General features: G+C 44.2%; 1 protein-coding gene across 4 annotated transcripts in view; it reads left to right on the top strand.

Moving 5' to 3' along the window:
* Positions 1 to 25,452, top strand: part of UBR1 (ubiquitin protein ligase E3 component n-recognin 1) — a 531,921-nt gene that overhangs the window by 194,343 nt on the left and 312,126 nt on the right. For all 4 annotated transcript variants that reach the window (XM_033952836.1, XM_033952835.1, XM_033952834.1 and 1 more), the window contains exon 16: positions 19,656 to 19,717. In XM_033952836.1, the coding sequence (XP_033808727.1) occupies positions 19,656 to 19,717 (62 nt within the window). The remainder of the gene's footprint in view (positions 1 to 19,655; positions 19,718 to 25,452) is intronic.

Genomic DNA, 25,452 nt, shown 5'->3' with positions numbered 1-25,452 from the left:
AAATTATGTGATCTTAAAAAGACTTGTTTCCTCATTAGGGGCAATATACATGGTGTCTGGAAAAAATGGAACCCCCAACATCTTCCCAAATAACCCAAAAATGTCTTACTAAATCAGAAATTTCTGCTTGAAATTCAAGACAGTTCTGAGTATTTATTTTTTATTGACATTTTAAATTATAGACTTCTACAGAAAAGAGAAAAACAATGATTCATATAATTTTCGTAGGTAATTATCCCTGATCTGATGTCCACTATATATAGGAAGATTCAAGTTTAGGAAAGCCAAAAGAAGAAATAAACTATAAAAGTAAAGCAAGCCAAAAACATGAAGATCTCAATTGGGAGATATATAATAGAATTCAGGTATTTACTTCTACCGTAATTTTATGGGAGAGGAAGTCCTATCTCCACTCTCTTTCTCCATCATTCCTCCAGATGAAATAAAGAATAGCAGGATGCAACAGCAAAAACATTTTTCTCTTCTGAATTTTTCTTGATATATCTGGGTACATACAAATTCTGTAATTTACGGAACCTTTATTACAATGTCTGAAATACAAATATAAAAATCAATCTTTATCAGAAATCAAACTACACGTAACTATCAGATGTTATGGATTGACCCAAGAACATAAGAATTGCCGCTGCTAGGTCAGACCAGTGGTCCATCATGCCCAGCTGTTCGCTCTCATGGCGGCCCCTAGGTCAAAGACCAGTGCCCTAACTGAGGCCAGCCCTACCTGCGTATGTTCCGGTTCAGCAGGAACTTGTCTAACTTTGTCTTGAATCCCTGGAGGGTGTTGTCCCCTATAACAGCCTCTGGAAGAGCATTCCAGTTTTCCACCACTCTCTGGGTGAAGAAGAATTTCCTTACGTTTGTATGGAATCTATCCCCTTTTAACTTTAGAGAGTGCCCTCTCGTTCTCCCTGCCTTGGAGAGAGTGAACAACCTGTCTTTATCTACTAAGTCTATTCCCTTCATTATCTTGAATGTTTCAATCATGTCCCTTCTGTCTCCTCTTTTCAAGGGAGAAGAGGCCTAGTTTCTCTAACCTCTCACAGTACAGCAACTTCTCCAGCCCCGTAACCATTTCTGAGTCTAAATTTTCAAGCAATGCAAAAGCTCTAAAGATTCCAGAGCTTGTATTTATTTATTTATTAAAAAATTTATATACCGCAGTGTTTTCCCCAGAAATTTTTTCCAGCCGGGTGGCATGAAAAAGTAGCCGGGTGGGGTGGGACGGGGAAATTTGGTGGTGGGGAAAATTAAATGTGTACTATTTTTATTAGTTTATTATCATTAATTATTTTCAAACCTTTTTTAAGGTTCAACACTTGTGCCAGAATATTTTTATTAAATTTAAAAAGTATCCAATTCAGGATCCTGCAATCCTAACAAAAATTTTAAATAACAATTATTATGACATAAACCAAGCACCACAAGTATTGTCGCTGTCAGGAAGAAAAGTGAAAACAATGAAAAAAAAATATGGGAAACCTAATGAAGAAAAAGAAAAAAATATTCCTCGTCATCAACAGCAGATGAATCCAGAAACTAGTAGGATTACATCCATCAAGTTTCAGCTTTGAAGGTACACCTGGGCCCTCCCAGTGTCCCTATCTCACCCTCTTCAAGTTAACACCTGGAAACCTCCCAGGTCCATTACTCTACTAGATGTGGTGCCTTCTGGACTACAGGGATTCCTCACAGCTCCTGGATTCTACGGTGGATTTTGAAAGATATTTCTGTGGCTTAGGCCTCAGAGGAGAAATGTTCCTGTGGCTTAGGCCTTAGTGGAGGAGAAATGTTCCTGTGGCTTAGGCCTTAGTGGAGGAGAAATGTTCCTGTGGCTTTAGGCCTCAGTGAAAGAGAAATGTTTCTGTGTCTTTAGGCCTCAGTGGAGAAATATTCCTGTGGTTTTAGGCCTCAGTGGAGGAGAAATGTTCCTGTGGCTTTAGGCCTCAGTGGGGGAGAAAGATTCCTGTGGCTTTAGGCCTCAGGGAAGAAAGGTTCCTGTGGCTCAGGCCTCAGTTGAGCTGCGGGATGGGGGCTGTACAGTGCCATTTTGGGGGGGCAACACCTGGCTCTCAGGTCCCTTCCCCCTCCCCCTTTGAAGAACTTGGCTACCTAAGTTCCATAAGCTCACTTGTTCTGTGGGCACGGGGCTACAGAAGTCACCATTCTCTTTGGAGAGGTGCCGGTGGGAGGAGTTTGTTACTACTTTGTTGCGTAGTCGCGCACGAGCAGTAACAGGCCCTGAGGGCGGTCAGCCAAGGCCCTTCCCTCCCGCCACGAAAGAGGGAGGTGTCACTGCAGTTGCCGGTGCCACCGCTGTCAGTCTTTCTCCTCTTGGAGGAGGGATACCGCCTCCGGCAGTGATTCCTTTGCCCTCACTATTCAGCAGGCCCTAGTTGAGGTTGGCCTTGACTGGGGCACCATTTCACTGGCAGCCTAGTGTACCTTGTTTTATCCCGGCCGGCTGACAGCTGGGGCTAGGCTAGTTGTGGGCTAGCTGCAGCTCTTTCTCTCTGGATCAGAGTTTTTTCTTTCCACTCCTTCTGGGTCATTCATGTGGAGGAGTGGGCTAAAAGTTGGATCAGATATCTCAGTGTCTGATGTTGTTGCAGTATCTATTTGGAGGCTCTGGGAAAGGCACTTGTCACTTCAGGGCCCAGGTACAGTTTTGTTGTATTGCTTCTCCTCTGGCATTCTTCTTGACTTTGGTCAACAGTTTGCCTCCTGAGGGAGCTGTATAGATTTGCACTTCAGAGGCCTTCAGTTAGAGGAGGAGTCTTCCCTTGTCCCGTTTCCAGGCTTGATGCCCTAGACCCTTGCGAGGAAAAGGTCTGGTCTGCGGTGGTGCTCATGGGTTTTGACATCAGCTAAGGACCATTGCCAGGTATGATGGTTCCATTCCACAGGAGGATATTTGGGGCCTGTCAGATATGATGGGAGGCTGCTTTGCACTCATTCTATTCGTGGGATGTAGCTGTGTTTTCCACTCATGGTGCTTTCAGGCAAGGATGGCTCCTTTTCACATAGGCTAGGGAGGGTAGCCTCTGTATGATCGTGGGTAACATACTCTCTGGAATGTAGAATCTCTTTGGACACGTGCTACAGGGCAGGATTTGGGGGCGAGGGATTTCCCGTTCGCTTCTTTATTTCCCTCTCTACGTTTGGATGCTTTGATACATCTCACTAGTCTCTGGATTCATCTGCTGTGACTAAAGGAAAGAAAATTATCAGGTAAGGACATAATTTTACCTTCAAAGCCAACTTGCATATGCAGAAGGTGTCTTCAGTTAAATATTTATTCTTCTTTTTTTCCTAGAGGCCCAGTTGTCTACAGCTTTCCCATAATCAAAGTCCTCAGGATCTGGGCCCTCCAAGGAGATCAGCATGAGATTATTTAGCGTGCTTTGATTCATGCGATTTCTCAAACATGACTTGATCATTTTAAGGTCAGAAAACCCCCTTTCACATTCAGCTGTGCTCACTGGGACCACTAGCCCAATATGAGCTAGTTTGGCTAAATTTGGAAACGACTCTTTGAGCTCTAATGTTGTTGCCATTTTTAGTAAAATTTGTTTTGGATTGAAGTCTTTGTATGATTGACTTCTGATCATTTTTGATGCAACTGTCCATTCTTGCCTGCTACTTTCATATTTTAAAATTGGAGGGCTACCATTTTTAGAGTAATGAGCAAAAAGAATTTCAGCAGACTCGCTTGAATCGTGAGTTTCTGCATTGAAAATTTTTGAAAAGCTGGAAATAATTGGCATGTCAGGGAATCTTGCATCTAGGTGCTTGACAACTGTCTCTAGGTATTTATCATATATTGCAATTTTGAATGCCATTGCATCACTCTGTGTATAGACAGTGCGGAGATCTGACCATTCTTCTGCCAGACAAAGATGAAGGCTTTGAAAATATCTCCCAGGAGTGTCTTTCAACTACATGATGGACAATTTTGTGGCGAGCAAAATTGGCTCAATTTCGGTAAGATTGACATCTTGCCTTTACCAAGCCTTAGATAAGTTGGACAACAAAGGTAATACATCTGAATGCATCATCAGAGAGGAAATAAAATTGTACGTTTTAATACATCTGCTTAATTCTTCAGCTGTGATGTCATTTCGTTCAGTGGCCTCTCTTTCCAGCGCAGCTATGACACTCATCATGCACTGTCGTAGTTACTGTACTGCAGAGGCATGAGACAGCCATCTAGTGTCACTGGCCATTTTCAGCTTAATCTGGGGAATGTTCAGAATATTTTGCATTTCTGTTAAACCAGCCATCCTAACTGAAGAATTTTGGAAGAAATAGAACAGCTGCCTTAAGTTGTCATTCAGTTTTGTTAAATAAGGTATGGCAGCTGCTGCTTGGGCACTTGCAAGGACCAATCAATGGTTTACACAGTGGCAGTTGACCAAGAGTCCAGCTGTTTTATCTTTAAGCAGTTTTGCCACACCTTTCTGTTTCCCAATCATAACAGCTGCTCCATCTGACCCTAGTCCAACCAGATTAGCAGTTTTCAAGCCTAGTATGTCCATAGTCTCACTCAGTGTGTTGGTTATAGTCTCCGCTTTGCCATCACTCATATTGCGGGTGATAGAAAACTAATTTTGACCTGTTTAGTGACCTGGCAAACAAATTTAATGTAAATAATTAATTGTTTTACAACTGAGATGTCTGTGGTTTCATCACACAGAATACTGAAAAAATTTTCAGCGTGCATATTTTTCAGTATGTTAGACTTTATTTCTGATGCTAAGACATCCAGCAGCTCTTGCATTATTCTTTCTGAGGTGTAATGTGCATTTTTACCAACATTGAGATGTTGTAAAAAGGAACAACCCATTTCTTTACAGTGTTCCAACAGCTTTTCAAACAACGTTGTATGTGATAACTCATTTTTTGCCAACCAATACATGGATCTTAAAGCTCCCACAAAGGCATCTCTCTGTAAGTTATTTAACATAGATACAGATCTTTCAATTTGACTGATTCCAGTTTGCTCTAGTACACGTTTTCCTAAAAGATCAGAAGAAGACTCAATGTGTGTTTTACTTTTTTCATGGTCCAGCAAGCTTTCTTTTCGAATTCTTGTGCATGGCACATTTACCCAAGGTAACTCCCTCCTTGGGAGGTGTTTGTTTGAATATTTCATGAACAATGAGCACCACATACCATTTTCTTTGATCATTAGCCAATCAAACTCTTTTAAACCATTGTTTGTTTATGCTGGATAAGAGGTGCTTAGATTTATCAATTGGCAGAGTGTGTGCTGAAAAGATTTCCCCTGATGGACCAGCCTCTGCAATGTCTTTGTCTGAAATTGCCACATCAGCAGTTGACGCTGCACCTTCATTGGTTTGTGGCGACTCTTTTCTGAAATAACTGAGCAGTGTTGTTTTCTGAACACTTTTTTTTACTCATGTTGGTAAAATGAAAAGTACCTATGAATAAGACTTTTGAGTGGTAATGTGGGAGCCTATTGGTTATTCAGTGCACACTTACACTACGGCAGGGCAAGATATGAACAAAAAAAGGAATGGCAGATGTGCCACTTTAACAGGAACCAGTGAGTGCTACAAGGATTTTTATTTTTTGCTCGTCTGGGCTTAACCTGTCCCAAACACTCTGTGATGAAAGAAGAGGGAAAGGCATAGCCAAGTTTGGCCCTGGACTCTTTTTTTTTTTTTTTTTCCGCCCTTTCTGGAGGACCTACTGCTATTAAATATTTCTATAGCGTTCTCAGATGTACGCAGCACTGCAGAGTCACAAAGAGGGAAAAGCACAGCCAAGTCTGGCCCTGGACTCTTTTTTTCCCCTTTCTGGAGGACCTACTGCTATTAAATATTTCTATAGCGTTCTCAGATGTATGCAGCGCTGCAGAGTCACAAAGAGGGAAAAGCACAGCCAAGTATGGCCATGGACTCTTTTTTTCCCCTTTCTGGAGGACCTACTGCTATTAAATATTTCTATAGGTCTACCAGACAACGCAGGCTGCACAGAGTTAAAAGTAAGAAAATAGTCTCTACTTGAAAGAGCTTACAACTTTTTTTCTCTCCAAAAATTTAATATTAAATTTTTCTATAGGTCTACCAGATAACGCAGGCTGCACAGAGTTAAAAGTAAGAAAATAGTCTCTGCTTGAAAGAGCTTACAACTTTTTTTTCTCTCCAAAAATACCCTGCTGAAAGCACAGAGGGAAGTTAGAACCATCAACCTAACCCGCCCAAAACTTTCTGCCTGGTCACTCAGCACAGTGGGAAACAAAAGTTCCGTCGTTGAAGGGGCAGACCTTTGGAGCGTGGGCGAAAATGTTTTAATAGGTCGATGTTAAAACACTATGCAAATTACCCTTCCCTGCTCACGGTGAAGGTGTAGGGGCGGGGAAGGGGTAATTTGATAAGGCGTTGGACCAATCGAAATACAACCCCTTGGCGCGCTATGAAAATTACCCCTTCCCTGCCCGTACTCCACCATGAGCAGTGGCGTGATTCATGGAAAATCCTTTGGTCGCTAATGCTGGTTCTTCTGCTCATGCTCAGTTAGACCTGATCTGGGCATGTGCAGAAGAACAGGCATTATCCGAAGTTTGCGTGCTGAATTAAATGCTGCTGAAGTTGTGGTTCAGGCAGGAAAGGTATGTTTACCTTCAAGTACGGGGTGCAGGCAAACCGGAAGAAGCAGGCGCTTGACAATTCATGCGCGAACCACTGCTGAGTCGCGAGTCCGATGTCAGATCCTGGAACCGGTCCGGCTTGGTCTCTGCAGCTGCAAAATGGCAGCCGGGCGCTCACTTAAAGTAGCTGGGCGATGCGCCCGGCTGGAACACGCTAGGAAGAACACTGTACCGCATACAACTATGCGGTTTTCATATCACATACCAAAGTTACGCCGATCTTCAAAAAAGGTTGTAGGGGAGACCCGGGAAACTACAGACCGGTGAGTCTGACCTTGGTACTGGGAAAGATGGTAGTGGCACTGATAAAGGATTGCATCATTGTTCACCTTGACGGACATGGTCTGATGAGGACCAGCCAGCACGGTTTCAGCAAAGACAGATCTTTGACGAACTTGCTGCACTTCTTTGAGAGAGTAAACAGGCAGATAGACAAGGGCGACCCGGTTGATGTATATCTGGATTTTCAGAAGGTGTTTGACAAGGTTCCGCATGAACAACTATTTCGGAAAATTGTGAGCCATGGAATCGAGGGTGAAATACTTATGTGGATTAAAAACTGGCTGGAGCATAGGAAACAGAGTGGGAGTAAATGGACAATACTCGGACTGGAAGAGCGTCACCAGTGGGGTGCCGCAGGGCTGAGTTCTTGGACCCGTGCTCTTCAACTTCTTTATAAATGATCTCGACATAGGTACAACGAGAGAGGTGATTAAATTTGCGGACGATACGAAGTTATTCAGAGTAGTGAAGACACAGGGGGATTGAGAAGATCTGCAACGTGACATAATCAGGCTCGAGGAATGGCCATCGACATGGCAGATGAGGTTCAACGTGGATAAGTGTAAAGTAATGCATGTCGGTAACAAAAATCTCCTGCACGAATACAGGATGTCCGGGGCGGTACTTAGAGAGACCTCCCAGGAAAGAGACTTGGGAGTTCTGATCGACAAGTCGATGAAGCCGTCCACACAATGTGCTGCAGTGGTGAAAAGGGCAAACGGAATGCTAGGAATGATAAAGAAGGGGATCACGAACAGATCGGAGAAGGTTATCATGCCGCTGTACTGGGCCATGGTGCACCCTCACCTGGAGTACTGCGTCTAGCACTGGTCACTGTACATGAAGAAGGTACTACTCGAAAGGGTCCACTTTGAGAGGACAGCAGTGACTTCGAGCTGCACCGATATCAGCGGGCAGATTGCGAGTCCCCCTTCCAGCAGGGCGTGAGAGCACGGCTCCGCCCCTCCCCAGATCCAGCAGGGGAGCACTTTGAGAGGACAGCAGCGACTTCGAGCTGCACCAATACCAACGGGCAGATCGCGAGTCCCCCTTCCAGCAGGGCCTGAGAGCACGGCTCCGCCCCTCCCCTGATCCAGCAGGGGAGCACTTTGAAAAAACAGTAGCGCTAACGGCGCGCAGCTGTTCGGTGCGCCGACAAAGGCGCATGCGCCTTAGTACGGGCCTTGCGAAGCGTCTGTGCGAATACGAAACCCAGACCAAACGAAAAGCTTCCTAAATACCACCAAAAGGATAACAGGCAGCTGCCTCTAGAATCCAAAATTACAGCCTGCAAGTTTAGCCTTTTCAACCTGTATAACCTATACATACTGTCTGCATGTATAGCCTGTATAACCTATACATACTGTCTGCATGTATAGCCTTTATAACCTATACGTACTATATGTATAACCTGTATAACCTATACGTACTACATGTAACCTGTATAACCTGCATGTGTGGCCTATATAACCTGCAACAAATATAGCCTGATACTGCATGTAGAGCGGTACAGTCTGTTACCACACATATAACCTATCACCGCACGTATAACCTATCACTGCATGTATAGCCTGTTACCGCCTGTATAGCCTACTATCGCAAGTACAGCCTATCATTGCATGCATAGCCTGTTACCGCATGCATAGCCTGTTACCTCACATATAGCCTGTTACCGCATATATTGCCTTATACCGCATGTATAGCCTGTTACTGCCTGTACAGCCTACTATCGCAATCATAGCCTATCACCGCATGCATAGCCTGATACCACATATATAGTCTGTTACCACCTGTATAACACAAGGATACAAGGGTGCAGCTAGGTAAGGACCATAGCAGCTAAACAGATAACACAGCTAATAAAGGCAGACACACAATACACCTCCAGGCGGACCCAGCAGAAGCACAACACCAGCACCACCAGGCAGGCCCAGCAGACATACGGCCAGGAGTACCCAGCAGACACATAACCAGACAATCCCAATCGAGCACACAACAAGCAGTCCCAGCAGACAACACAGCAAACCAGATTAGCAGTTAACAGTAGTAGTCACACAAACAAGCAGACCCAGCAGACAACAAAGCTAATCAACTTTGCAGTTAATACAGCTAAACAAGCAGTCACCACCAGACAGACCCAGCAGACAATAAGGCTGACTTGCTAACAAAGCGGGCACAGACTGGATGGACCATTCAGGTCTTTATCTGCCGTCATCTACTATGTTGCACAGCTAACTGGCTAGCAGGCAAGAGATAAGCTCAAGAATGTCAGGGAAGACTAGAAGCACCAAGACTGCAATCAAAACCAGCGTTCCGGTTGCAGAAGAGATTCGGAGGACGGCCACAGTCTCAGCTCAGACTGAGGAGGATTCTCGACAGATGACGGAGGTCTCTGTGCAGACCAAAGCTGTGCCCCAGCTGAAGACTTCGGTCTCTGTACAGACAGAAGGATTTATCCAGCTGAAGACTTCAGTCTCTGTGCAGACAATAAGAGTTATCCAGCAACAGCCAGACGGAGACATCCTGCAAGAGTTGATGAGTCTGAGGGAAGAAGTGCTATGCCTAAGAAGTATCCGGGAAGATGAGGCATTCATCGATGAAGTCCTCCAAGAACTTTCCCAAGAGTTGTCCCGAGAATCCCAAGTCTCCGAGCAGGCACAAGAAGACAGGACCATCTTCGAGAGACACGAACCGACAAGAACTACACCATTGAAAGTAATGGCTGAGGTGCAAGAAGAGGCTAGAGACTTGACACCTGGCAGCCAGTCACCTCTGCAAGGAAACACAGAAGGCCTTCCTCTTCTTCTTCATACAAGCACAGCAGCCTTACATCAACCCCACAGATCACCTTGAGGAACAGATTCCAGCTCCTACAGGAAAGACCTGCCAATGGAATTCAGGAGGATATCCTGGAGGGTGATCTTGAGGCCCAGAGGAAGACCCCGACTCCAGAAGCAACGGATCAAACCCCCCCCCAAAAATAAAAGTGCAGAGTGGTTGTCATCGGGGACTCCCTGCTGCGAGGCACCGAGGGACCAGTATGTAGACCAGATCTACAATCAAGAGAGGTTTGCTGTCTGCCAGGAGCCAGGATCTGTGATGTGATCACCGGCTTAGGAAGACTGATCAAACCCCAAGATCACTACCCGATGCTCCTCATCCACGTTAGGATGAATGACATCGCCAGGAGAAGATACCTGAAGACTTTAGAGCCCTAGATGAGAAGCTGAAAAAGATAGAGGCACAAGTGGTCTTCTCCTCCATCCTTTCAGTAAGAGGCAAGGGGAGAGCTATGGAAGAACGTATCCAGAGGACAAATGAGTGGTTACGCGGATGGTGCAGAGAGATGAACTTCAGCTTCCTGTACCATGAAGAAGCACTTCAAGGTCTGCAGGGATCAGACGGGCTACACCTGACCAGAAGAGGGAAGAATGTATTTGGACGACGTTTGGCCCGCCTGCTTTGGAGGGCTTTAAACTAGGTGAGCTGGTGGAGGGGTCTCACTCTCATCCTGGTAGGGTAAATAATCACTCAGTCTTTGAGTCTAAGGTAAGTATTTGCGCCAAAGACAGTAATGAGGGGAACAAACTAACTCGTAAAGAAAAATCTCCATGCAGACTGGACAATAATGAGGGGGACAAACTAACTCGTAAGGGAAAATCTCCATGCAGACCGGACAAATATAGAGCATGGACGGCTAGATATGTTAATACACATAGTTTGGGCAATACTGAGGGGGACAAACTAATTTGAACGGGAAAATCTCCATGCAGACCAGACAAACATAGTGAATGGACGGCTATGTACGTTAACGCACGTAGTTTGGGCAATAAAATTCTAAAATTGTAAACAAATGAGAAATGCTGACCTAGATGTGGTGGCGATAACAGAAGCCTGGTTCTCAGAGTCCAGTGGTATAACTTGCTCCGCTGAGACAGAGAAGGCAAAACTGGAGAGGGGTAGCACTGTACATCAGAGAGGACATCAAAGTTACCAGAGTAATAGACGTCAAGTATAAGGGGCAATTCCTCTGGGTGAACCTTGCCAGGGGCAATGACAAATGCCTGTATCTTGGTGTTGTGTACAGACCTCCAAGATAACAAGACAATTTAGACAAAGGATTAATCGAAGACATAAGAGACCATCACTCTGCGTGGAGACACTGTGCTGTTGGGAGACTTCAATATGTCTGATGTAGACTGGAACAAACTTAACGCTATGACCAGCGGCAGCAGAAGGCTACTAGCCTCCATACAGGGAGCATGCCTCAAACAGATGGTATTGGAGCCCAACAGAGATCAGGCGATTCTGGACCTATTACTCACCAATGGAGACAGTGTCACAGAGGTTTCGGTAGGAGATGCTTTGGCCTCCAGTGACCACAAAATGGTGTGGTTTCATCTCAGGAAGGGAGTCACTAGGTCAAATACATCGACAAAGGTCCTTAACTTTAAGGGAGCTAACTTCCAGAGCATGGGAGATTTTGTTTATGAGGCGCTGCAAAATCAGGACACGACAGACAATGTGGAGGTACTGTGGTTGGCTCTGAAATCTACCCTGCAGGAAGCAACCGACCTCTTCCTAAAAACCGTGAGTAAACGAAGGAGAAATAATAAACCCCAGTGGTTCTCCACAGAGATCTCGGAACTAGTAAAGCAGAAGAAAAGAGCATTTGTATCCTACAAACAATCACAACGACCGGAAACTAAAGAAGCCTATCTGGTGAAATCTAGAACTGTTAAAACAGCAGTCAGGGATGCCAAACTTCGGATGGAATAAAAAATAGCTAGGCATGTTAAAAAAAGGGATAAATAATTTTTCAGGTATGTTAGTGACAGAAAAAAGAACACAGACAGGATTGTGCGCCTCAGAAAACCTGATGGTAACTATGTAGACTCAGACTCAGATAAAGCCGCACTACTCAATGGTTACTTCTGCTCGGTCTTTACCTATGAGGCGCTGGGATCCAGACAACAGCTGCAGACAAGGGAGTGCTCGAAGGACCCGTTCTGGGATTTTGAATTTACCGCGAGCAGCATCTACCATGAGCTATCGAAGCTAAAAGTGAACAAAGCCATGGGACCGGATAATCTACACCCCAGGGTACTTCGGGAATTGAGAGATGCCCTTGCAGAGCCATTAGCTGCGCTTTTCAATCTTTCTCTAAACAAGGGAAAAGTCCCCTTGGACTGGAAGACTGCTAACGTCATTCCGCTCCACAAAAAGGGATGCAGGTCAGAGGCTGAAAATTACAGACCGGTGAGTCTCACATCGGTAGTGTGTAAACTTATGGAGACATTGATTAAAAACAGATTGGATATGATTCTGGATGACGAAAGGCTGAGGGAGCCCCACCAGCATGGTTTTATGAAGGGAAGGTCTTGTCAATCCAATCTGATAAGCTTTTTTGACTGGGTAATGAAACAACTGGATAGGGGAGAGTCCCTGGATGTGATGTATTTGGACTTCAGGAAAGCCTTTGATAGTGTCCCACACTGTAGGTTATTGAACAAAATGAATACAATGGGACTAAGGGAAACATTGACTGCATGGGTTAAAGACTGGCTCAGTGCTAGGGGTGGTAAATGGTATACCTCAGAAACGTCGGAAGTGACCAGTGGAGTTCCGCAGGGCTCGGTCTTGGATCCGATACTATTTAATATCTTTGTACGAGACCTGCCCCAGGGACTTCGAGGTAAAGTTACATTATTCACCGATGACGCTAAGCTATGCAACGTAGTGGACAGCGCAACCGTGCCCGACAATATGAGGCAGGACCTACTTTTACTGGAAAAATGGTCTAGTACTTGGCAACTGAGCTTTAATGCCAAAAAGTGTAAGGTTATGCACCTTGGTAGCGGTAACCCCTGCAGAACATACACCCTGAATGATGAAACCTTAACAAGAACTGTCGCAGAACGGGACCTGGGTGTAATCATCAGTGAAGATATGAAGGCTACCAATCAAGTGGAGAAAACTTCAACCAAAGCTAGACAAATGCTGGGTTGCATCCGAAGAAGTTTTGTCAGCCGAAAGCCTGAAGTTATAATGCCATTGTACAGGTCCATGGTGAGACCTCATCTGGAGTACTGTGTTCAGTTTTGGAGGCCGCATTATCAGAAGGATGTGAAGAGGATGGAGTCGGTTCAGCGAATGGCCACTAAGATGGTATCAGGACTCAAGGATCTCCTGTATGAAGAACGTCTAAGCAGGCTGCAGTTATATTCTCTCAAAGAACGCAGAGAGAGGGGAGACATGATAGAGACGTTCAAATATCTTACAGGCCGTACTGAGGTGGAGGAAGGTATCTTTTTCCTTACAGGTTCCATGGCAACAAAAGGGCATCCGCTCATACTCAAGGGTGGGAGACTTCATGACGACAAAAGGAAGTACTTCTTCACCGAAAGGGTGGTTGATCGTTGGAAAGGTCTTCCACGTCAGGTTGTCGAGGCCAACAACGTGCTCGAGTTCAAGAGATGATGGGATAAACATGTGGGTACACTCCAGGGAAATGCTTAAGGAGAGGGTTCTTTTAGGGGGAGGGTTCTTTGAGTGGGCAGACTTGTTGGGCCGATGTCCCTTTTCTGCCGTCATACTCTATGTTTCTAAGATGGTTAAGGGGCTGGAGGAGTTGCCGTACAGCGAAAGATTAGAGAAACTGGGCCTCTTCTCCCTTGAGCAGAGGAGATTGAGAGGGGACATGATCGAAACATTTAAGGTACTGAAGGGAATAGACTTAGTAGATAAGGACAGGTTGTTCACCCTCTCCAAGGTAGGGAAAAAGAGAGGGCACTAAAATTGAAAGGGGATAGATTCCGTACAAACATAAGGAAGTTCTTCTTCACCCAGAGAGTGGTAGAAAAGTGGAACGCTGTTCCGGAGTCTGTCATAGGGGAAACACCCTCCAGGGATTCAAGACAAAGTTAGACAAGTTCCTGCTGAACCAGAACGTATTTAGGTAGGGCTAGTCTCAGTTAGGGCACTGGTCTTTGATCAGAGGGCCGCCGCTTGAGCGGACTGCTGGGCACGATGGACCACTGGTCTAACCCAGCAGCGGCAATTCTTATGTTATTATAAAATCTTGTTTCCCTACGATTATCACATATAACAAAGACATGTCTAAACAACATCATTAATTGTCCCTGTTATAAACAGGGATAGACCGCTAATTCAATCAATTCAGAAATACAAGCAAGCTTTAAATCATACATTGCTGTCAAAATAATTCTAAAAGGCAATTATCAATTGAAATATACCTTAGCATAAGAAGGCATTGGCAAATAATTGAGTTTTCAGCATTTTCTTAAAATTCATCCTCCCCATGCAAAACCACAGGATACTAGGCAAGGCATTCCATAGTTCTACGCCAGCCACAGATACCACTGATGCTCCAATCCTAGCATGCATAATCGACATTCTACCCTCCAAACTTAATTTCATCCCATTTACATCTCTAAGCTCTCTTCTTGGTTTATAGATCTCAAAGAATTCTTGTAAGATCTTTGGGGATGTATGATACAATGTCTGATGTATAATCATAACAATCTTAAACTGCACTGTTTGTTGAATTGGTATATAATAGTGCTGCCCGATTCACGATTCAAATAAGTGAATCGATTTGAATCGATTTAAAACAAAAAAAAAAAATTGGCTTCCCGATTCACTCTGACCCTCACCCCCTAAAGCAGGATGGGCAACACTGCCTCTTGCTGGCCGGCGCTGCAGCTCCTGCTTTAGAGAGCGAGGGGGGAGTGAAAGTCGGGAAGTGCTGCAGTGTCTGGTTTCCCCCCTGGCCTCCCGCAGCTACCTTTACCTGATTGCAGCAGAGAGCAGCCTGCGGAAAGGATCGCGGGTACTTAGCGATCCTTGCAGGTTGCTATAGCCTCAGGAGCTGTCGTCCTTCTGCCGCGGTCCCGCCCCTCCTCTGACATCAGAGGTAGGATTGCGGCAGAGGGACGACAGCTCCGGAAGCCTATGGCAACCTGCATGGATCACTAAAGTACCCGAGAAACTTTCTGCAAGCTGCTCCCTGCTGCAGTCAGGTAAAGGGAGGCGCGGGAGGCCAGAGGGGAACACACAGGCCTTCCGGGGGGGGGGGGGGGGCGGTCCTTTGATGGGGAGTTGCAGTCCTTTGCGGGGGAGGGGGAGACAGGTTTTCAGGGGTGTGCAGGCCTTCAGGGGGAGACAGTCCTTCGGGGGGAGGTACAGTTCTTCGGGGGGGATCAGGCCTTCAGGGGGGACAGGCAGGCGTTCAGGGGTGAGATGTAGGCCTTCAGGGGGGACAAACCTCCAGGGGGAGGTGCAGTCCTTCGGGGAGGGACAGGCCTTCAGGAATGGGGTGCCCTTCAGGGGGGACAGACCTTCAGGGGAGGGGGCCCTGTTGTAGAAGTGCACGGAGGGAGGGAAGAAGGGGGTTCAAAAGAGATGTGCATATGCCGGACTTTGGGGGGAAGAAATAATGGATCTAAAAACAGAGGAGTGGGAGAGAGATGGTGGATAATGGGATTTAGTGAAGGAACAGAAAGGAAGAGAAGTTGGACACAAGGGATGGTGTGGAGGGGGGGGGGGATAGAGATACTGGATAGGAGGGTAGTTGGGAACCGAAAGGGAGAGGTTGTGGGCCATGGGGTGGTGGGAAAGGAGGGAGAGATGCTGGATGAAATGGTAGTTGAGAAAAGGTGGATCTGTGGATGGAGACGAGAGAAAGGAAAGATGCCAGACCTCCAGGGGAGGGAAGGGAAACGGAAGGGGAGGACAGAGATAAAAGAAAAGAAGGAGACCCTGGCAAGCAAGTTATCAGAAGACAACCAGAGCCTGGGACCAATAAGATTTGAATATTGACCAGACAACAAAAGGTAGAAAAACTACTTTTATTTTCTGTTTTGTGATTACAATTTGTCAGATTTGAAAAGTGTATCCTGCCAGAGCATTTGTTAGATCGCAAACATGAGCTAGGATTTAACAGAGAGAGGAAAAGTTTTTTTTGTTTGTTTATTTTGTTTACACCACTGCGCCATTGTGGTTAGAAGAAGGCAAAGGGGGGTGAAGAGGCTATAAAATAAACCCACCAGGATGTTTTATAAAAACACCCAATTGGGCAGGAGAATCGAATTGAATTGAAAAATCGATTCAATAGGCTGAATCGAAGCGAATCAAAATTTTTTTTCATGAATCGAGCAGCACTAGTATATAATAAAACTTAGTCACAAGTGGAGTCTTATCTTCAGGAATCCCCAAAACGTTTTACAAAACATAATAATTTTCTTAGCGGATAAAGAGGCAAGGAAAATGTAGAATTTTCAGATTTTAGCTTTTGACTCTGTTTTCCAATGCCTCCATTTTCTTTTACAGAAATAGATTTCAGATTTTCCATATTAGCGATACAATATAGAAACATAGAAATAGATGGCAGATAAGGGCCACGGCCCATCTAGTCTGCCCACCCTAATGACCCTCCCCTACCTATTTTTGGTCAAGGAAATCCTTGGCTCATGAGTAGTATCTCTATTTTGTAATATTTTTAAAGCAACACCCATCATGTTAATTTTTAAGAAAAGAGTCCTACCCAGATTGTTTATAACTTGCCAGATAGTAGCTATTATAAAGGAGTCAGGACATGGTAAATGTAAGTATGGAAATACTCCTGTTGTAGCTAGAGTTATTGGTGAATGCATTCCCGATGTCTCTATATTCTATACTTCTAAGGGGAGGGGGGAGAGACTTAAATCACCCCTCTTCCACTGATGAAACCACATTGCTGCTAGAATAACCAGATAGCAAGAGCCCTGGAATCTCCTCAGGTCTTCAAGAGCTGCTCTGATATCAATTTATCTGCCTGTGTTAGGTGCAATTCCTTTGATCACAGCTATTGTAGTAAGAAGGCTCTGAGCCTTACTCACAGGATGTGGCTGCAGTGGGGTGGGAGGAATCTGAGCTCTACAGTCAGATTGATCAGCTCCAAGAAGTTCTGCTTGTTCTTCTTTATCAGGCATCTGCTTAAGTGGGACACATGCAGTGGAGCTGACTTCTCTTGATTTCAGGCGCTGAACATGGGTCCATTGTCACTCCAGGTGGTAAGGTTAGGGAGCTCAGATGGATAAACCCTCATCTTTCCTTTTTACCATTTTGAGTAAGTTAATTTAGAGGAAGAAGTTAGTATCTTAATGGCACTCGGGTATTGGCAGCCATCTTGGTTCCCCCTGAGTACTTTTCTTTTTAATAGATTAAAGCTCCAGTACTCTGAGCTCATAAAACAGTTGACCTCTTTAATTAATGAAACCTCAGAATCCGTTGAGCCAACAGCTCAATGGTATCAAAGACTTTGTGAATGTGTCTGAGTTGAAGGAGGATGCTTTGAACATAAATTATGAATTAATTTAAAAAAAACCCTATTATACTAAGAAAAACCCTATTATACTAATGTATATTCAAAGGTCATACTAAATAAACAATTGCAACGTATTCTGAAACTGTGAATGGGGTCCTCTTTTTTTCTGGACACTATAAATATTATCTTAGTACTAGTTAACATTAACTATCCGTGCATGATCCTTCTGTGAATAGAATTGTAAAATCACATTGCTTTTAGGAAATGCCTAAAAACATATCTATTCCTGAAGTATCTAGGCAGCTGACCCGTACAATTCTTTCTCCTCAATAACTGATCCCTAGTAGTGTTGCCCGATTCAGGAAAATAATTTTTGATTCGATTCAGCTTATTGAATTGGTGATTCGATTTGATTTTCCTGCCCAATTGGGTGTTTTTTTCCAAACATCCTGGTGGGTTTATTATATAGACTCTTCACCTCCTTTGCCTTCTCCTAACCACACTGGCACTGTGGTATAAACAAAATAAACAAACAAAAAAGACTTTTCCTCTCTCTGTTAAATCCTAACTCACGTTTGCGGTCTAATACCAGCTCTGGCAGGATACACGAAATCTGACATATAATCACAAACCAGAAAATAAAATTAGTTTTTCTACCTTTTGTTGTCAGGTCATTATACAAATCTTGTTGGTCCCAGGCTCTGGTTGTCTTCTGATAACTTGCTTGCCAGGGTCTCCTCCTTTCTTCTTTCTGCATGCTAACCATCCATCTGTCTTCCCCTTCCATTTCCCTTCCCTCCCCAGGAGGTCTGGCATCTTTCCTTTTTTTTCGTCTCCCTCCACAGATCCACCTTTTCGTAACTACCCTTTCATCCAGCATCTCTCCCTCCTTCCCCACCACCCCTGGGTCTACCATCTCTCCCTTTCTTTACCCAACTACCCTCTTATCCAGTATCTCTATCCCTCCTCCACACCATCCCTTGTGTCCAACTTCTCTCCCTTTCTGTTTGTTCCCTTCCTAAATCCCATTGTCCATCATCTCTCTCCCTTTCCAGTATTTTCAGACCCATTATTTCTTCCTCCCCTAAGTCCGGCATATGCACGTCACTTTAAACCCCTCCTTTCTTCCCTCCATGTACGTCTATACCAGGGCCCCCTCCCCTGAAGGTCTGTCCCCCCCTGAAGGCCTGCACCCCACCCCTAAAGGCCTACCTTTCCCCCCTGAAGGTCTGTGCCACCATCCCTAAAGTCCTGTTTCCCCCTTAAAGGTCTGCATCCCACCCCTGAAGGCCTGTCCCTCCCTTTGAAGGCCTGCATCCACCCAAAGGCCTACCTGCCTGTCCCCCCAAAGGCCTGCACCTCCCTCTGAAGGCCTGTCTCCCCCCCTCTGAAGACCTGTCTCCCCCCCTCTGAAGGCCTGTCTCCCCCCTCTGAAGGCCTGTCTCCCCCCCTCTGAAGGCCTGTCTCCCCCCCTCTGAAGGCCTGTCTCCCCCCCCCCTCTGAAGGCCTGTGTGCCACCCTCTGAAGGCCTGTCTCGCCCCCTTAAAGGCCTGCATCCCACCCCTGAAGGCCTGCCTGCCTGTCCCCCTTGATGGCTTGTCCCACCCCCTACTCCGAAGGACTGCTCACACCCCCCCTGGAAGACCTGTGTATTCCCCCTGGCCTCCCACTGGTGTCTGGCTTCCCCCCTGGCCTCCCTGCACCGTTTACCTTAAAGAAGCAGCCTGCAGACCAGATCGCGATGCTAGCGATCTTTGCACTGCTTCTGAGCTGTTTCCTCTGCTGTGGTCCCGCCCCTCCTCTGACGTCAGAGGCAGGATCGCAGAGAAAACAGCTCAGAAGCAGTGCAAAGATCGCTAGCATCGTGATCTTATCTGCAGGCTTCTTCTTTAAGGTAAATGGTGTGGGGAGGCCGGGGGGGAAGCTGAACACCAGGGGGTGGAAACCAGATGCCAGGGCGGGAAGCCGACAGCAGCACTTCCCGACTGATCCTCCCCCCTCGCCCTCTAAAGCAGGTGCGGCAGTGGCCGGCCAGCAAGAGCAGCGCTGCCGCTCCTGATTTAGGGGACAATGGGGGAGGGTCAGCCGAATCGGGAAGCCGATTTTTTTTTTGTTGTTGTTTTGAATCGATTCGAATCAATTCACCCGAAGTGAATCGGTGAACCGATTCGAATCGTGAATCGGGCAGCACTAATCCCTAGAGCTGTTAATCACTAGCTTTCACCTCTGTTAAGTCCAATCAATTTGTACCATCTTTTAATCTTTGTAAACCGCATAGAACGTCACGGACCTGCGGTATATAAACTGTTATTATTATTATTTACTATTTTCTCTCCTGCTGTTATCATTTAGGTCTACATGCACATCTTAGCAGGACTGGTATTTTCTCAAGGCTACATGAATTTGTCACACCTGTAAGTAGATTTTACTTCTAACTTAACTGGACAATTATTGACAGTTGAATTACATTGCTTCAGATTTGTTATAACATTAAGGGCTCCTTTTACAAAGGCGTGCTAGCGGTTTAACTTGTGTAATAGCGCGTGCTAAACCGCTGATCGCATTAGCCGCTACCGCCTCCTCTTGAGCAGGCGGTAGTTTTTTGGCCAGCGTGGGGGTTAGTGCGTGATTAAAAGTCGCACATGCTAAACCCGCTAGCGCTGTTTTGTAAAGGAACCCTAAGTGAACCTCAGAAAATTTAAAACAGTGAATGGGCCTTACCACTGGTGTAGGTAAGCTGTATTATGGCCTCCCATAGGTTTTCCCTTGTATCTGGGGCACTATAGTCAGATTCACCTGTCTTGCTCATCTGTCTGTTGTGGCTCTTATCTCATGCTCTCTCTCCCCTGCAGCCCATTTAAGCAAGGTCTGGCCCTAACTGATTAAATCATATACATCCCTCACACACACATTGTACATACAGTCTTGCAGCATCTTGAGAGCTTAGAAACTGTTCTTTAGTGCCCTGAAAGTCTGTCAGCTGCAGAAGCAAGGAGTCTTGGTTTTTTTGTTTGTTTTTTAAAATTCTTTATTGATTTTCAAACTACAAATGTGCCATAAATAAATCACATATATATACATTGTATAATAAGCGCGACAATCTTACAAATATTACTGCAACAAAGAAATTTCCCCCTCCCTTCCAGCTAATATACAAACAAATCAAACCTTTATGAAACCATTCATAAAATCACAAAATTCCATTCCTCTCCCTTACCCACCCCCCGATAAATACTGTTCTTGACATTGAGCTGTTGGGTTAATTGATGCACGTTCTTTCAAACTCTGGAGAGTCTTAAAGGGGAAGTCGCACAATGATCTAACAGATTCCTATGTACATCTTGATATCAGAATGAATGTTCTGCTACACATATATACAGGAGTCCGTGCTTTAGCTGTTGATTTCCACTAACTGCAAATCAGAAGAAGGGTGTCACTTTAAGATCTTGAACTCCTCCTCTTCAGTTTATCCTTGTGCAAGTGAACTCAGAAGGTGTGTTCTTTTCTGCTCTGCTTCATTTTAGTTTTGCTGTCAGTTTTTGAAATTTCTGCATGACTTCAGTGCTCGGAGGTTCTCTTCTTGAGCTTACTCCACCAGGAAAAGGATTCAGTTCCATGAGGGTTGACTGCTGCTCCCAGGACAATCTCATTGAGCTATCTGCTTTGTATCCCTTCTGGAGCTTGGGGTCTGTTCCCCTGGTAGCTGCTCGCCTGCTGTTTTAATCAGAGGCTTAAGCGCAGGCTGTGGGGCCCTTCTGTAACAACCCTCTAGGTATCAGGGAGCCAGCTGTGGCTTCTCTCCCCAGTACATCGCAAAGACTTTGGAAGTGGCAGTCTGTGGTTGATGTCCATCTGACCGGCAGTCAGAAAATCTTCATTGATGGACTTGTGCTGAGCTATTTCTAAGGCAGAAATCCTTTTCCAGCAGGTAGACTGATTTAAGCTGATAGGCACCAGAAGTCACAGTGAGTACTTCCATTATCGGGGGGAGGGGGGTCCTGAAAAATTCATTTTTAAGGGTTTCGGAGAATAGGATTAGGTTCCCTCCATCCAAAACCCTAAAATTGCAATTTTTACTTTTGATTTAGCTCCAACGGCCTGTTTTTGGCACAAATTTTCTGGTGGGGGCCATCTTGGTTTTTTAGCACTTTTTTTAAACTTCCTTTTTCTGCCTCAGAACCATAGAGATGACCTCTCATGAATGCCCCAGGTCATTCTAGGCCAGAATCCTATGTTTTTTGCGCAGATTTATCGGTTGAGGAGCAGCTGTGTTTCACATGCCGGAGGATATGAGAGGAAGGGGCGGGAACTTCAAGATTGGCCCTTATTCAGTCTTCCAAGGCCTTGGAACCCCCAAAATACTGGAAGATCCTGTCTAAGGGGAAGAGAGCCTGCTCAGGTCTGAGCAGCGAAGGGGTGATACTCAAGCCCTTGGTGACGGACAAAACTCCTATTCCCCAGTCAAGAGCTGTGCAAGGAGCCTTGGGTCTTCTGATGCAAGGCTTTTCCGATTTTGACAGCCTTTTATGGAAGGCCAATTTAACAGGACTGGGAAACATTGTGCTGCCTATGGGTGCAATGGCTTCACCTCAGGGAGATCCTTCTTCCAAGCTGGCATCTCCGCCTCATACCACACTGGCTCCTAGTGTCGGTGACCCTTGGGAGCAGAACTGGGATGATTGGAAGTCTTTCTGTTTCTTTATTGTCATATGACTCTTTGGTGTCTATAGATGATTTCGGTAGCTAGGAGGCAGGATTGGCGGCAGATCACTGAGATCATCCCTCAGTGCATCACCTTTTCAAATCAGTTTCCATTTCCAGGGTCATTTCTAACACCCTCTTTACATTGAAGCCTCAATGCCTAGCAGCCCTCTACCTCACAGTGCTCTGTTAATTTGTGGCACTTATGCACAAATGGCCTTTTTCCTGCTCATTCAGATGTCACCTCCTTAGTCATTGACCAATGGGAATCGCCTGAAGGCTCCCTAAAGGTGGCCAAAGCTCTATATCTATGCTCTATTCTATGGCTCTGGACTTCCGCACCTATTAAGAAGCTTCGGTTTTCTTCCATTCTTCCATAAACTCTTGAAAACCACTTTGGAAATTAATTTTCTTTAAAATCTTTTTTCTTATGGTTCTTATTTGTTTAAGTTAACTATTGTAAACTGAGTCGAGCTTTCTTAGAATGAAGACTCAGTATATAAAGCCAAGCATTAGATTAGATTAGATTCCATATTAGCACAAGTGACCAAGCACACTGCCCTTCATAGAGAGGGTGGAGTGATGCTAAAGGATGCATTTAATATTGAATAGACGGTCCCTGCTCAGAATAGCTGACAATCTAATATGGACAGACAGGACATCTTAGAATGCACAGGACCATAAGGTGATTGTGCTTAAAAGACAGTTTGAAGCGCTGGTTTTGGGTATCAAAGTTGTATCAGCTGCCTCCTTTGTGGCAGTTCAATCAGATGTAGCCAAAATGACCATCACAGAAACACCCCCTCTTGATACTTCTGACTACCCCATAGAACCCATTAATGCAGACCGAAAATGGGCGTCATTCTCCAATATGTCCACCACTGATACAAAAAAAACTAATATCCAAACTGTCCACATGCAGCAGCCTCCTGGCAACTGCCCCTCATATCTCCTCATGGCCGCACCTGAACGAATCATCAACTAGATCACCAATCTCCTAAATAGCTCCCTAAACCATTGCTATTTATCTGAAGTAATGGGAAAATAGCACTCACCCCATACCAAAAATATCAAATGCAGATCTCTCGGCAGCCTCAAATTATAGGCCCATTGCCGGCATTCCCATTCTTTTTTTTTTTAAATATCTTTATTCGTTTTTACATTATGCAAACAAGTGTACAATAATTCAAGTCATACTATACATTCTTCACTTGAAACTCTACATTCATTTTATACCATAAACTATCTCCCCTCCCTCCCTTTCCATATATTACCTCTCATAATGTCATATAACCCACCCATCCCTCCTCCCCCCTACATATATTTAATGGGGATAAATATAATTATTTATTTATTATAATACTCAATTAATGGTCTCCACACCTCTTTAAATTTCTTATAATAACCTCTCTTGATTGCCAATGTTTTTTCCATTTCATACACCTGACAAATCGAACTCCACCAGAAACAATAATTCAATCCTCTATAGTCTTTCCAGTTATGTGTTATATGTTGGATGGCAACTCCTGTTAAAATCATTAACAGTTTGTTATTATTCGATGAAATTTGACTTTTGGCCCTCATAGACATTCCAAACAAAACTGTGTCATATGATAGGGCCACAGGATTCTCTAACATACAATTTATTTGACCCCAGATCAATTTCCAAAAATTATTAATAAAAGGACAATAAAATAATAAATGATCTAGAGTTCCAGCCTCAAGATGACAATGCCAACATCTATTAGACTTAGAGCAATCCAATTTTTGTAAGCGAACAGGGGTCCAGAGTGCTCTATGCAACAGGAAAAACCATGTTTGCCTCATAGACGCAGACATTGTACATCTTATCCTCCAAGACCAAATACGTGGCCATTGAGATGCATTAATTTGATGCTTAATCTCAATGCTCCAAATATCTCTAAGTACAGTCCTTGGTTTTTTATTTAAATATCCAGATAATGTTTTATACCACTGTGCGGCCTGGTGACCCATAAAATCTGCCTGGAAGCATAAGAATTCTAGAGTAAAATGAGTATTTAAAGACTTCCATTCAGGGAACCCTGCCTGAATAGCCTGCTTCAATTGCAACCACTTATAACTTTGTTTTTTATTAAGTCCAAATTTATGTTGCAATTGTGAAAACTCCAGCAGCTTACCATCATTAATAACATCATCTAAAGTACGTATTCCTGCTTCAATCCAATCCTTCCAGACAATCATAAAACCGCCTATTTGTATCTTGGAGTTCAGCCATATATTTTGACAAGTAGATTTTTGAATAGTAATAGGAGTTAAGTTGTTTACATACTTTAATGTTGTCCATGTGTCCATTAATATCCTATTGGTTTTCCTTATTCTAGGCATTTTAATGCTAAGCAGATGACGAAGCCTGATAGGAGACATGAGCTGCCACTCCAACCATAACCAATCTGGAAGCTTCTCCATGAGTTCTGGGAGGACCCAATACATACCTTGGCGCAATATATAGGATTGATGAAACCTATAAAAATTTGGAAAATTTACCCCTCCCTCCTCAATTGGTTTTTGTAAAGTCACTAGAGCAATTCTTACAGCTTTACCCAGCCAAATAAATTTACTAAGAATATTATTTAACTTTTTGTAAAAAGACCCCTGAAAAAAAACTGGTATCATTCCCATTTGATAACAAACCACAGGCAATATCATCATTTTGACAGTTTGAACTCTTCCCCACCAAGATAAATGTAAAGGATTCCATTGCTCACATAACTCTGTTACTTTTTGCAATAAACTTTTTTCATTCATTATAATTGTCTCATCAAGCGTGTTTTTTATCCATATACCTAAGTATTTTATTCCTTCTTCTTTCCAAATAAAAGGTAATGAGTCAAATAATCCTTTTGTGCAATGCACATTTAAAGGAAGAACTTCTGATTTAGTCCAATTTATTTTATATCCTGAAAACTTTCCAAATCTTTCAATCAAAACCAATAAATTTGGAATGGTTGTTTCCGGATTCCTCAAATGAAGTAATATATCATCCGCATATGCAGAAACTTTATATTCTTTATCTTTATGCGGTATACCCTGTATCTCCTCCTCTTGTTGAATAGCTAATAATAAGGGTTCAAGCACTATATCAAAAAGTAAAGGAGACAAAGGACATCCCTGTCTAACTCCCCTTTGCAATTTAAAACAATCAGAAAAATTATTATTGATATATAATCTAGCAACAGGAGAGCTATACAGAGTTTTAATCATTTGTATAAATCCCGAACCAATACCAAACCACTCCATGGCCTGATACATAAATGTCCATTCCACACGATCAAAAGCTTTCTCTGCATCTAGAGACACAGAAAAAGCCGGATCTCCAATTTCTTTTGTTAAATATAACATTTGCAATGCCAATCTGGTGTTATTAGAAGAGTGTCTCTGAGCAACAAACCCTGTTTGATGCATACCA

The sequence above is a fragment of the Geotrypetes seraphini genome, chromosome 7, assembly GCF_902459505.1.
Source record: "Geotrypetes seraphini chromosome 7, aGeoSer1.1, whole genome shotgun sequence".
In the NCBI taxonomy this organism is placed as follows: domain Eukaryota; kingdom Metazoa; phylum Chordata; class Amphibia; order Gymnophiona; family Dermophiidae; genus Geotrypetes; species Geotrypetes seraphini.
The sequence above is the reverse complement of the archived record's forward strand: the minus strand, read 5'-3'. Positions and strand labels throughout refer to the sequence as shown.